Raw genomic sequence first — 13,102 nt, 5'->3', positions numbered from 1 at the left:
AGAAGTTGCTTGCTAAGAAAATTACCCTCTTCATTTCTGTTTTTAGTAGGGAGGCCTTGGCATTTGTCCAGCAATTAATGAGAAATCATGGTACAATTATGTTTTATTTTTTTTCTTAATTCTTTCTGCGTTTGACATAATGGTGAAAATTAAAGAACCTTGAGTGGAAAATGCCTTAGTAAAATAAAAGCGTATCGCAATTATATTCTGACCTTGGTTTTTTTCCCTCTATAACTCTATATTTTTCACAGAATTAATTATATTCTAAAGCGTACCCAAGCTCTGTGCTTGCTACGAGATGTTTGCTGCTGGAGTGATTGCATGCTCCTTTGCCCTTAGATGAAGCAGTGCTTTCATAACTTCTAAACATGCCTGAATTGCCTGAGGTTTTTTATGGCTTAAATTTTCTTTATTGTTCATACTGATAAAAATCCGGCTGTACTCCAACTATTAGGATAAATTAGTGTGTTGTCTGTAGAAACGAGCTCTTCTGTCTAACTGAATAACAGACATACAATTTATTTGCAGTTAATATAATCTGTAGCATGGCAAGCTACAGAGCAGTCCCAGCATGAGCGCGGTGACTTCGTCGCTGCCGAGATTACTCAACGGGGGCTTATTTCTGTCATGGACAATTGAAGTCTAGGTTAAGTCGATGACGCCTCCGTGATAGTACTGCTGTTTACCCCTGAAGGGCAATATAGATCTCAAAAGGCTAAAATAGATCAGTGAATGCTTCAGTCATTTACATTGATACTTAAAGATAAGACATTTTAGTTGAAAATAAACGTAGCAGCCTCTTCCCTATGGTCATAAAAATGTTGGCACTTATTCATGTGCCTACTTACGCAGGAGATTCGCTGTACATAATTGATACTGTCTGGCCCTTAAAAGGATCAAATAGAAGATTTTGACATCATTAAAATTTTGTTTCCTGAAATACTTACTCTTGGAAGTAGATTTCTGTGAAAGAAAAAAATTCATTTTTGGTTGGTTGCCCTGGGAAAATGACGTTATTTAAAAAACACAACAATTTACTGGTAGCATGTATTCAGTATTTGGCTAGAATTACTTGATTCTTTTATTAAACAGTGTTTTTTTTCTAATAGAAAAATATTTGCAGTTTAAACAATGTTGATCACATAAGCACATACAGAGGATAAAGTTAAAATTCTCCAGTAACCCTGTCAGGACCAGACACATTCTGTTAATATTTGTATATACTGATTTTTTTCTGTGTATTTGTGTGTATCGTATGCGTAGTATATTGTCAACTTGTTCAAGTAAATAATGAACATTATTTTATGCCATTAAATTTTTGACACCAAGGCTTATTAAAATGATCTCTGAAACTCTATTTTGTGAATATAATCGTCCCGTGGTATACGAGGGGAATTGGTTCTAGGACCCCTGTGGATACCAAAATCCACACATACTCACGTCCTGCAGTCGGCCGGTGGAACCTGTGGGTTCAGAAGCGGGGCCTCCCGTACAAGTGAGTTTCACACCCCGAGGATGCTAAGTTTCTGTGTGTGCCGTCGGTTGGAAAACATCCACCTATAAGTGGACCCGCACAGTTCAAATTGGTGTGATTCAAGGGTCAGTTGTATATGCGATTTTTTCCTGGGAAGAACTATACTTTTCATCAGATTATTGGAAAGGGCTGTGGTAGTTAAGAACAATCTATTTTTAATGACTACATGGTAATATTTTGTAGTTCATTTATATATTCCCTTATTTTTAAGACATTTAGCATAGCATATTAGAAGTATAATATATGCTGACGAAGAATATTTTATTCCAGTAATGCAAGTATAACATTTTATTTAGAGTTTATTCATATTCACAAATGAGACTGTCCTGTAATATTTTTGGTATTTTTCTAATCACATGTGCTAGTGTTATGCCAGTTTCATGAAATCAACTGAGGCCATCCTATGTGTATTTCTGTGGCCTAGAATACGTTAAGCAACCTAAGAATTATGTCTTAAAAAGTGTTAGTAACCCTGTGCCTTAGTGGTAGCATTTTATATTTCCAGTTTCTTCTGAAGATACCGTTTTCAGGGTCTTCTCTCTCTTGCTTCTTGGGTTACTTTTGACCATTACATTTTGCTAAGAGATCGTTAATTTTGTATTGCTGTGTAATTTTTAAAGATATTTGGAATTTATGGAAAGATCACCAAAAAGGCACTTTGGGTGTGATACGACTGAAATGTGTTTTACAGTCTGACTGGAGAACTCAGCTGCCATGCATCACAGGGCAGTGCTGACTCTTAGGCCTGCTGGCTTTTAATTGAAAATACTGCCAAGTGCTGAGGTCATGGTCCCGGTACCATTTCTCCCTCAAAGGAAGTAGGGCTCCTTGGAGAAGTGGCTGATTCTAGGTATTGGGAGGAACAGAGCTAAGCCTAGAGCACCATCTATAGCAGAAAAGTAGGGCAGACCACTGGGGTCCAGTGTGGACTCAGGAGCGGCTTGAAGAGGCTCCCCCGCCCCACATAGGAGATGGGGAGCCCCAGGAAGAGCATAACTGTGATGGAGGAAGCACTGGATACGCTTAAATCCACGCTCTCATGATCATAAAAAACGAATTGGTCATCATTGGAGAATGTAAATAGAGGCATTATCAGATGCTTCCTCAGCATTTTTTGATATAGTCAAATGATTTCCTCTTTTAATCTGTTGATATAATTAATTATGGTGATATTAACAATTCCTGATGAGGCATCCTTAGCTCAGAGGAAAGGATGGTGTATTCATTAAATGGGGCCGGCTCGGCCAGGAAAGAAAAAAATGCCATCCAGGAGAAGACGTAGACTTCCCCCTTATAACATACTGTGTGCCAGGATTATACCAAGTTCCAGAGGAATTAAAGATCTAGGTAATAGGACGGGCATGGTGGCTCCTGCCTGTAATCCCAGCACTTTGGGAGGCTGAGGCAGGCAGATCGCTTGAGCTCAGGAGTTTGAGACCAGCCTGGGCAACATGGTGAAACCCTGTCTCTACCAAAAATGCAAAAAATTAGCCGGGCATGGTGGTGTGCTCCTGTGGTCCCAGTTACTTGGGAGGCTGAGGTGGGAGGATGGCTTGAGCTGGGGAGGCAGACGTTGCAGTGAGCCAAGATCATGCCAGTGTACTCCAGCGTGGGCCACAGAGTGAGACCCTGTCTCAAAAAAAAAAAAAAAAAAGATCTAGGTAATAAAAATAACTCAGTAGAAATACTGAAAGAACATGATGGACAATATTTTCATAATCTAGGAATGGGAAGATCTTAGGAAGACAGGAAACTCAGAAACCATAAACGAAGACTGACATTTATCTACATATAACAAAAAAATAGATCAGAACTAAAATATGGACCATACTATAAATGGCAAATGATTAACTTGGAAAAATTAAATCTCTAATATTTAATGATTCACAAATCGTCACTATTCCTAATGTACAAAGAATTTTTGTATATTGATGAGAGAACAAAATGAATAGCAAGATGGGTCAAGGGCATGAAAAGACCATTCACAGGAGAAGAAAAGCAAATGGCAATTAGAACTATGAAAATATGCTCGGCTTCATTTTTGGTTAATGACAGCAATATAGGATAACCATGATTCCACCTAACTGGCAAAATCTAAAATGAGCCAGGATGCAAAAACAGGACATCTTGCCCGTGGGAGCGTCAGTCTACACAGCTGTGTGGAAAGGAAACCTGGCATTGTCTATAAAAACTAAAAGCTACTTTAATTCAGCAGTTGTGCTTTTATAAAACAAGTTTATAGAAATAAAAGTGCAATTCTATTAGGGTGTATGATTGAAAAATGAGAATGGCTGCATTGTTGTAGTGGGAAATAAACTGGAAGCAACAGCAATAGAATTTTCTCCTTACTGCTCAGTTTCCTTTCTAACGGCAGTGATGTAGGTGCCCGTGAGGGTCAGGGCGGGGGAGCTGCTTGCCAGTGAGGAAGAAAGCTCCTGAGCACAGATGGTTCCCGGGGGAGCCACACAGGGGTCACTTCTACAATGCCACCTGGCTGGTGCCGGCCCCTTGTACACGTGGGTACATGTACAGCAAGGTCTGCCCATAGAGCTTGGGACTTGTCTGTGAAGAGAGGACGCCGGCCTGGGCACCTCTGTTTTCCAGGCTTTGGGGCTTTGCAAAAGAGAGACTGCAAGGGCAGGCAGACTGATGGGAGGAGACACACAGCTGCTGCCTGTGAGGGAGGGGAACCCCAAAAGCCTGCACCGTTATTGAGGAAGAGCTCCGTGTGGCCCAGGAAGCCTCAGTATTATGCTGCAGAGGCACTAATGGACATTCTGAATCTCCAAGGAAGACATAACTTGTTTTTGTTATACTTTAGTTTTAAAAGTTTAGGAAATACATAGTTCCAATTTAGAGAGATTTCTGTGTTTCATACAAGTTTTATTGTATAAATAGGTAAGACTCCCTGTGTCTGGAGAACTTGGCTTTCTAGAATAACTTACTCTTTGATGTTGCTGTTGGTTAATATTTTGCCATAAATATCACTCTTGAACATTTCCATGCCCCTTTGCTTTCAGTTTTTTGTAGCATCAGATCCAACAGTTAAAACAGATCGACTGTGGCACGACAAGTATACTTTGAGGAAATCGATGATTCCTTCGTTTATTACGATGGATCAGTCTAGGAAGGTAGGATTAGAAGAGATTTTTGTGATTTTGATGTTTTATGGCTATGTATACTTAGATTATGTGACAAAACCAATTTTCAGTTAAAATTTCATGCGTTTTGAGATTGTTAATGTTCTGGAGATGAAGTAAGTGCATGTTAATTGAATACATCAGTATAGTATGTGTTCAGTATATCTTTGAGTTACTAGAATTCACTCCATACTGTAGCAGATGCTCTTGTTGGTTTTCAATCAATAGCCAATTTGTAGCTTATGAATATTTGTAGATTTGGGCAGTCGTTTTAAATTTACATAAAAGTAATCATAGAATGTTTTTCTTTTTAGGTCCTTTTGATAGGAAAATCAATAAATTTCTTGCACCAAGTTTGTCATGATCAGACTCCCACTACAAAGATGATAGCTGTGACCAAGTCTGCAGAGTCACCCCAGGACGGTATGATGATGCTGGTGGGGTGGTGATGATGGCAATGGTGTGATGTTGATGATGATGTGAGGATGGTGATACTCATGGTAACAGTGATGTTGATGACGTAGTGATGGTGATGGTGTGATGATGGGGATGATGGTGATGTGATGATAATGATGTTGGGGATGAGTGGTGATGATGGCGATGATGAATGCGTGGTGGTGGCAGTGATGGTGGTGATGATGTTGATGGTGATGATGGGGGTAATGATGGTGGTGTAATGACGGTGATGTGATGATGTTGGGGATGGATGATGCGGATGTGATGATGGCATGCTGGTGGTAGTGATGGTGGTGATGATGATGATGGTGATGTGGTGATGGTGTGATGATGGTGATGTGATGATGTTGGGGATGGGTGGTGATGATGGCGTGGTAGTGGCAGTGATGGTGATGATGTTGATGGTGATGATGGTGGTAATGATGGTGATGGTGTGATGATAGTGATAATGATGTTGGGGATGGGTGGTGATGATGGCGATGATGATGGTGTGCTGGTGGTAGTGATGGTGGTGATGATGATGATGATGGTGATGATGTGGTGATGGTGTGATGATGGTGATGTGATGATGTTGGGGATGGGTGGTGATGATGGCGTGGTAGTGGCAGTGATGGTGATGATGTTGATGGTGATGATGGTGGTAATGATGGTGATGGTGTGATGATAGTAATGATGTTGGGGATGGGTGGTGATGATGGCGATGATGATGGTGTGCTGGTGGTAGTGATGGTGATGATGATGATGATGGTGATGATGTGGTGATGGTGTGATGATGGTGATGTGATGATGTTGGGGATGGGTGGTGATGATGGCGTGGTAGTGGCAGTGATGGTGGTGATGATGTTGATGGTGATGATGGTGGTGATGATGGTGATGGTGTGATGATAGTGATAATGATGGGGATGGGTGGCGATGACGGTGATGATGATGGCGTGGTGGCGGCAGTGATGGTGATGATGTTGATGGTGATGATGGTGGTAATGATGGTGATGGTGTGATGATAGTGATGATGGAGATGGGTGGTGACGGTGATGATGATGGCATGGTGGTGGCAGTGATGGTGTTGATGGTGATGATGGTGGTGATGATGGTGATGGTGTGATGATAGTGATAATGATGGGGATGGGTGGTGATGATGGCGTGGTGGTGGCAGTGATGGTGGTGATGATAGTGATGGTGATGATGGTGGTAATGATGATGGTGATGTGATGATAGTAATGACAATGATAATTGTGATGGATGGTGATAGTAATGATATGATGATGGTGATAGCGGTGATGATAGTGGAGGTGATGATGATGTGCTGATATTACAGATTACTTAAAAGTATTTTTTGTACCATAGGATTTATAGATTATTAGAATTACTCTCTGACGCACCTTAATACATAGTATTATGTATGTATATATATAGTACTGTGTAAATTTTTAATTTCCTTTTTATACAGAGTTATACAGTAAGTGTTGGAATAGGTATAGCTGTTTTAAAATGATAAAGTGGCAGTGTGCCAAAATAAGAAATAACAGAAAAAATATTGCTAATGGTAGCCTATTCTTTGGGATGCAAAGGCTTTGTTTGGAGAAGAGCCAGGACTTATTGCACTTATTGTGTTTATTGCATTCAGAATGTCGCGTGAGCGTTCAACCTGTGGGAAGTGCTGAGGCTTTCCCTCGTTCTCTTCCTTTTCCCCATTTGCCGCCTGCCCCACCCTCAGTAATTTCATGATGTTTTGTGTATGGCTAACTTATATTTATAGCTCTCCAGTTTTGGCTGTATTTGCTATTTATATTGTCATGGTTAATTCAAAAGGTTTACTTTGCGTAGGACACTGTGGTAGCTACAGGAAAGAGACGATGACTTCACCATGACTGTTCCTTTCATGAGCTTATTAGTCTGGTCTTGGAGAGGAGATGCGTAGTAAAATAACCAGTAGTCAGTAATAAAGGTGAAAGTGATCAGGGACGTGAGATGTGCAGGTGAAGCGCTTTGGGTATTTTCAGGCAAGGCTCAACAGGAAGGCTTTGGAAAGAGGCAGGAATTGCACTGTCCATGGAGAAGGAGGAGAATTTGGTTGTGGGTTATCGTGCAGCCCAGGACAAAGGAATAATGTGCATGGAAGTGCAGAAGAGAAATAGGACGAATTAGACTTATCTAAAGATTGTAGTGAAAATAAAAAGTTATTATTTAATAATGTGACAGACTAAAGAGACACAGACTAGGACCTCATGTAGGAAGCAGGATAGGTTACTGGGTGTGGTTTTAGCTACAGGTGTTACTGGAATGACAGATGTTCTCTTAACAGGACTTGGCTCTCTGGACGGGAGGGCTGGGGATCAGGAAGAGTCAGTGATGGCACTAGAACTCTGAGCTCATGAGGCCAAGTCGGAAGGGCAGCAGGGGATTTCGGGAGAGCATAGCACTGAGAGAGGAGTGTCATTTAGGGCAATTTGGTTTTCAGTAGCTGAGAGGACTTACTAGTGGAAGCTTCCAGCATGTATTGGAAATGCTATACTGAAACTCTGGTTAAAAGTCAGGGCCGAATATAGAGATTTTGGAAGCACTTATCTCACCATGGTAACTCAGGACAAGGCAGGATGGTGTAGCAAGAGCTCCCGTGTGGTCCAGGGGAGACACCCTTTCCAGGCGTGTGAGAGCCATGGCCCCCTCACCCTTTAGCATTCAGACATAATTTTACATGTATTTTTTTTGTGGGGGGGTACATAGACCCCAGATTAGTTCCTGGAATAGAGATAGATGTGATCCAATACAGATTTTGGGGAAATGCTTCTACACTGAAGAGGTGGAAGGAAGAAGAACCAGGAGAGCAGTTGTGTTCGAGTTGTGACCTTTCATAGTTCCTAGAGAAGGCGGCGCACACATGGGCTGTGCCTGGGACAGGGCGTCCCCATGCGCCTGCTGTGCCGGAGGCTCTCCATGAAGGTTGCTGCTGCTTGTGTGAGCACCGCGTCTGCTGTGCTGCTGGCGGCCCCCATACCCACTGCCCCACATCTGCAGATTCAATCAACTGAGGATCAAAAACACTTAAAAAAAAGGCAGCCACTAAAAAAATACACAAAAAACCAAGACAGTTTAACAGCTATTTGCATAGCATGTACATTGCGCTAGATATTATAAGTAATTTAGAGATGATTTACCGTATATGGGAAGATGTGTGTAGGTTAGGTGCAAATATTGCTCCGTTTGTAGAAGAGACTTGAGCATCAGGGAATTTTGGTGTCTGTGGGGGTCGTGGGATTGGTCCCCTGCAGATGCTGAGGGTGACGGGGCGCTGCTGCTGCTGACGCTGCTGCTTCTCTGTGACGACTCCTGTGGTCCCCGTCATCCTGTCCATGGCTGCCAGGGTCTGCGGAGAGCAAAGTTTCTGCTCTTGAGTATTTATAGTGTAACTGGGAAGACAGAAGATGCAAATCCTAAAAGACTCCTAATAATGGTCAAAAAACAGGAGAACATGTCAAATTCATCTTTATCTGTGAAAAGGTTATGAAGATTTAAAAGTGTGAATAAAGAATAAATAGTGAAAATTTAAAAACTGGAGCACGAGAGATGCCTCAACCCTGAAGGAGCAAAGAGAGTTCCGAGGAGGCTCTGGGTTCTGTGTCTTCATAGGCTGCTTTGGGCTAAGACTGATTCAAACCTTCTCTTTGGAATGAAAATTTTTAATGACTCAAACAAAGGTGTAATGAAAACATTTCTAGAGAAAAATCTTTATGTCATTAAAACTACGTAGATCAACGGAAATACAACCCCATGCCCTTAAAACAGGACTGTGGTGAGCTCATCAAGGGGTTCCGTGGTGTCGTGACTCCAGGCAGACCTCACTCATCCTCAGATAACTACAGTTTCTTCACTGGGAGCATCTTAGTTGTTTGCTACTAGTGTGTAATTGGAATAATAGCAACACTAAAATAGGCCTGTCTTAACTGCTTTCTTATTCGGAAGGACAAACAAATCTTAAGAGTCTTCTGGTATATTTAAACTGGGTAACTCAGTGGAAAGAGACTTAAACTCTGAATCAGAAGATCTCGCCTTTCTTGTCCTTGCTTAGTCTTCAGCTAGCATTTTGCCTTCTCTCAGTCTGAGGTTGTTCCTCCCACTGGGGTTATTGTCTAGCTTAAGTATTATTATGGGTTTAATGAAATGAAGTATTCATATAAGTTTTAAAAATGGTTTTGTGCTTTGCAGATGTAAATCAGCACTGTAAGAAGCTCTGTTATGTGTATAGTCTCCACCTGCGATTTCTTCTCAATAGAAAGCTATGGAAATGCTTTCTTCCGCTATGTTACTGCTTAGAGTCAGGCGTCTTTATTGGTGACAATCTGGTTTTGTCCCCTAGACATCTCCACCAATCTCCGTAGACTTCACTCTATGGTGCATGATACTACTACTCAACTTTTGCGAGTTGTACAATTCACAAAGCTTATTTGCATGTGCTGTTTTGGTCTTAAGACTAATTTATGGAAACATCTTATGGGTATGGACGGGTGACTCAGCACTGACTTGCCCTATTACCAGTGTGTTTTGGTGAGATTTACGGTTAGTTACAGTGTATTAAGGGATTTGGAAATCATGAAGACACACATGTAGGTGTCTGCTGTGAACCCAGCTGGCAGAATTGTTTTCATGTGTGTGGTCTTAGGGCTCTGGTCTCCTTTGTGGAATGTCCAGCTGTCTGTGCCTGCGGTCAGTCTGTTACTGATGCCACAGGCAGTGGTTGGCCCTGAGTCTGGATGTATGTGCCTTCATTTCTCCTCTGTGGAAATACAAATTACATATGCATGTGTGCTCTTCCCTGTTGTTCTTTACAGCTGCAGACCTATTCACAGACTTGGAAAATGCATTTCAGGGGAAGATTGATGCTGCTTATTTTGAGACCAGCAAATACCTGTTGGATGTTCTCAATAAAAAGTACAGCTTGCTGGACCACATGCAGGCAATGAGGCGGTACCTGCTTCTTGGTCAAGGAGACTTTATAAGGCACTTAATGGACTTGCTAAAGTAAGGCACTATTTTGATTTCTATAAATAAGTAATATATTTGACATGATAAGGAATCTTGTATTTAAAAGAATAAATTATATTAAAAGAAAATGAGTTGAATTCTTCGAGCATACTTTTTAAAATAAAATCTGAAAAGAATGTAAAATTTTCAAAAGGTAAAGCCCCTTCATTTTTCTCTGGTTATCAGCAGAGCATCATTGTCATGTTCTGTGCTTTATTCATAAGAGAAACTGGCATTTCTTTCCAAAACTGTGGGGCTTACAGTCTTCATGTATGAAGAGTTGGTCTAATCACAATTAACTTTAGCTTGAGTTTGAAATAAAGCTGAAAAATAAAATATATATTTTAAAGTTGAATTTTACTTTTATATTTGTAGTTAATGTTCACATAAAAATGAAACTATGACCTTTTCATTTTGCTCCCTGACATTTCTCATGGCATCTTCCCTTCCAGAGTTAAATGTATGTCCTTCTCCACAAGTTCTGGACCAGAGCCTGCTATGCTTCTAGGTCTAGAGACAGTGCAGACCCCGGCCCAGGCAGCGTGAGCCTGGGCATGAGCATCCCAGGGGTCCACAGCCTGGGCCTGGAGATTTTCACCCAAGTGTTTAGAAGAATGAAACTTCTTTTTTGGTGTTCCTTTTAGGACACTTAAAGTAAGATAAATGTTCCCTTTAAGACACAAAATAGTAACTTACCTTTAAACCCTGCCAGTGCTCCCCAAGCAATTGTTTTAGGCCTCAGGTCCTCAAGTTTCAGTGTATCACAGACTAAAAAGCTTGCTGCAGTAGCTTGTGGGCCCACTTCAGAGAATGAGATTCTCAGGTGTGGGGTAGAGGATTTGCATTTCCAGCCAGTTCCAGCTGCTGGTGATGCTGCGTTTGTGGGGACTACACATTGAGAAGCACTGTTTGAGACATGCAAGCTCTTACATCCTACCTTCTAGCCAGAAGCCAGTCTCCCGTGTGAAAACTCATGTGGCTTTTTGAGGCGTACACAGCCATAGCTGGCTTGTGACATGCTCATGCCTTAGTCATAGCTGATGCCTGCTAACACATTTGTAAGAAAAGAAAGTTCACTAGTACAGTAAATGCTGGTCGTGATGAGGTCAACACCTGTTTGAAGTATGAGTGGTGATGAGCTTTTAAAGGGGAAATGTTCTCTACTGCCATGGGGGCATGGGGTGTGTATGTGGGTCAGTTGGTGCAGATGGAGATGAGGAGCCAAAGTGAGGTTTGGAGCACACTGATGGTGTCATAGGTCACATCATAGAGCCGGCTGAATGCATTTGCCTTGTGCCCAATCTTAATGTTGAAAGTATCACATGCCTGCTATAAAATGAAAAATTCATTTCTCCTCAATGTCGTATTTTAAGTTCCTAGTTTTTAGGTTTATTTGACGTTGTGTGTCTTTTTCACCTTGTCTCTGCCCTGTGTTTTGTAGAGCTTACACGTCTACCTGAGTTGATTAGTGGTGTTCCTAACTTGGTCACCCCCGATTAGAGACGTGTTAGCTTCATATTTATAAAAGCAGATATCAGTAACCCTCAAGAAATGCTTGCTGAAAGTGTAGTGTTTCTTGGCCCTTTAGAATCATGACATCCATGTACCTAATTGCTTTGATTTGATGGAGGCCTCTCCTCTTCCCATTGGGTCTAAAAGGAAATTACATCAGCTCATGCTACTCATAGGCCAGTCTGAAGTTTGAAAACGTTGTTAACATGTATAGCACATTTAAGTACTTTCAATTTAAGCTGAATCAAAATCAGTTCTTTTTTTTTCTTTTTTTTGAGATGGAGTCTCGCTCTGTCTGTCACCCAGGCTGGAGTGTAGTGGCGCGATCTTGGCTCACTGCAACCTCTGCTTCCTGGGTTCAAGCGATTCTCCTGCCTCAGCCTCCAAAGTAGCTGGGATTACAGGTGCCCGCCACCATGCTGGGCTAATTTTTGTATTTTTAGTAGAGATAGGATTTCACTATGTTGGCCAGGCTGGTCTCAAACTCCTGACCTCAGGTGATCCTCCCACCTTGGCCTCCCAAAGTGCTGGGATTACAAGCTTGAGCAAATGTTCCTGGCCAAAATCAGTATTTTTCAGATTTTAAAGAAATGTAACTCCACAATAATTAGTAATCCCTGTTTGCAGTTAATGCTCTGAAGCTTTTGTTGCCGCATTATTGTATTGGTCCCATTTGTCTTTTGAGTTTTTATAATTTGAACTCTTACTTTTAATAGTTTATACGTTTTTTAAAGTTCATTAAGAATTGAAGTAATATTTTCTTTAATTTTTAAAAAATTTGTTAAGACCAGAACTTGTCCGTCCAGCTACGACTTTGTATCAGCATAACTTGACTGGAATTCTAGAAACCGCTGTCAGAGCCACCAACGCACAGTTTGACAGTCCTGAGATCCTGCGAAGGCTGGACGTGCGGCTGCTGGAGGTACTGCGGCTCTGCGTGTTGGGAACGCCGCCCCGGCACCGAGGACCCACTGGGCTGGGGTGTTCTAGCGAGTGTTTTCCATGTTGTTTCAGGCACAGCTAGCCGTTATGTTTCTGGAAACTGGGCAGCCTGAGTAGGAACTCCACTCTGTGGCTTGTTACTGCCTGGTCAGCACATCTGCTCTCTCTCCACCATCTGGGTTTCCGTTTGCCCATCTTGCAGCGAGGAGCCTTGCAGGGCTGCTAGGCTTAAGCTGGAGAAAACGCATGACACCCTTGCCCTGTGCTGGGCAGCATATCACAGATGCTTAGAAAATGGTGCTTTCTTCTCATAGTAAATCCAACAGGAGCACAAGACATGGTGTACGATGGTATTTATCAGAAAATGGATGTTTTTAGTTGCAGTTTGGTAGGACATGACTTTTCTTAAGGGTGTGGTTATTATGAACATAAACCCACTATTTACTTAGTTGTGATGGAAGATCATTAGCAGAACGGTTGGTTTTCTTAAAATATTGCA

General features: G+C 41.7%; 1 protein-coding gene across 10 annotated transcripts in view; it reads left to right on the top strand.

The window, feature by feature from the left end:
• TUBGCP3 (tubulin gamma complex component 3) overlaps positions 1–13,102 on the top strand; it is a 103,832-nt gene that overhangs the window by 56,108 nt on the left and 34,622 nt on the right. For all 10 annotated transcript variants that reach the window (XM_003832096.4, XM_008957465.4, XM_063595875.1 and 7 more), the window contains 4 exons: positions 4,555–4,665; positions 4,989–5,097; positions 9,957–10,146; positions 12,448–12,583. In XM_003832096.4, the coding sequence (XP_003832144.1) occupies positions 4,555–4,665; positions 4,989–5,097; positions 9,957–10,146; positions 12,448–12,583 (546 nt within the window). The remainder of the gene's footprint in view (positions 1–4,554; positions 4,666–4,988; positions 5,098–9,956; positions 10,147–12,447; positions 12,584–13,102) is intronic.

This window comes from Pan paniscus, chromosome 14, assembly GCF_029289425.2.
Source record: "Pan paniscus chromosome 14, NHGRI_mPanPan1-v2.0_pri, whole genome shotgun sequence".
Lineage (NCBI taxonomy): Eukaryota > Metazoa > Chordata > Mammalia > Primates > Hominidae > Pan > Pan paniscus.
This window is presented reverse-complemented; position numbering and strand designations above follow the sequence as displayed.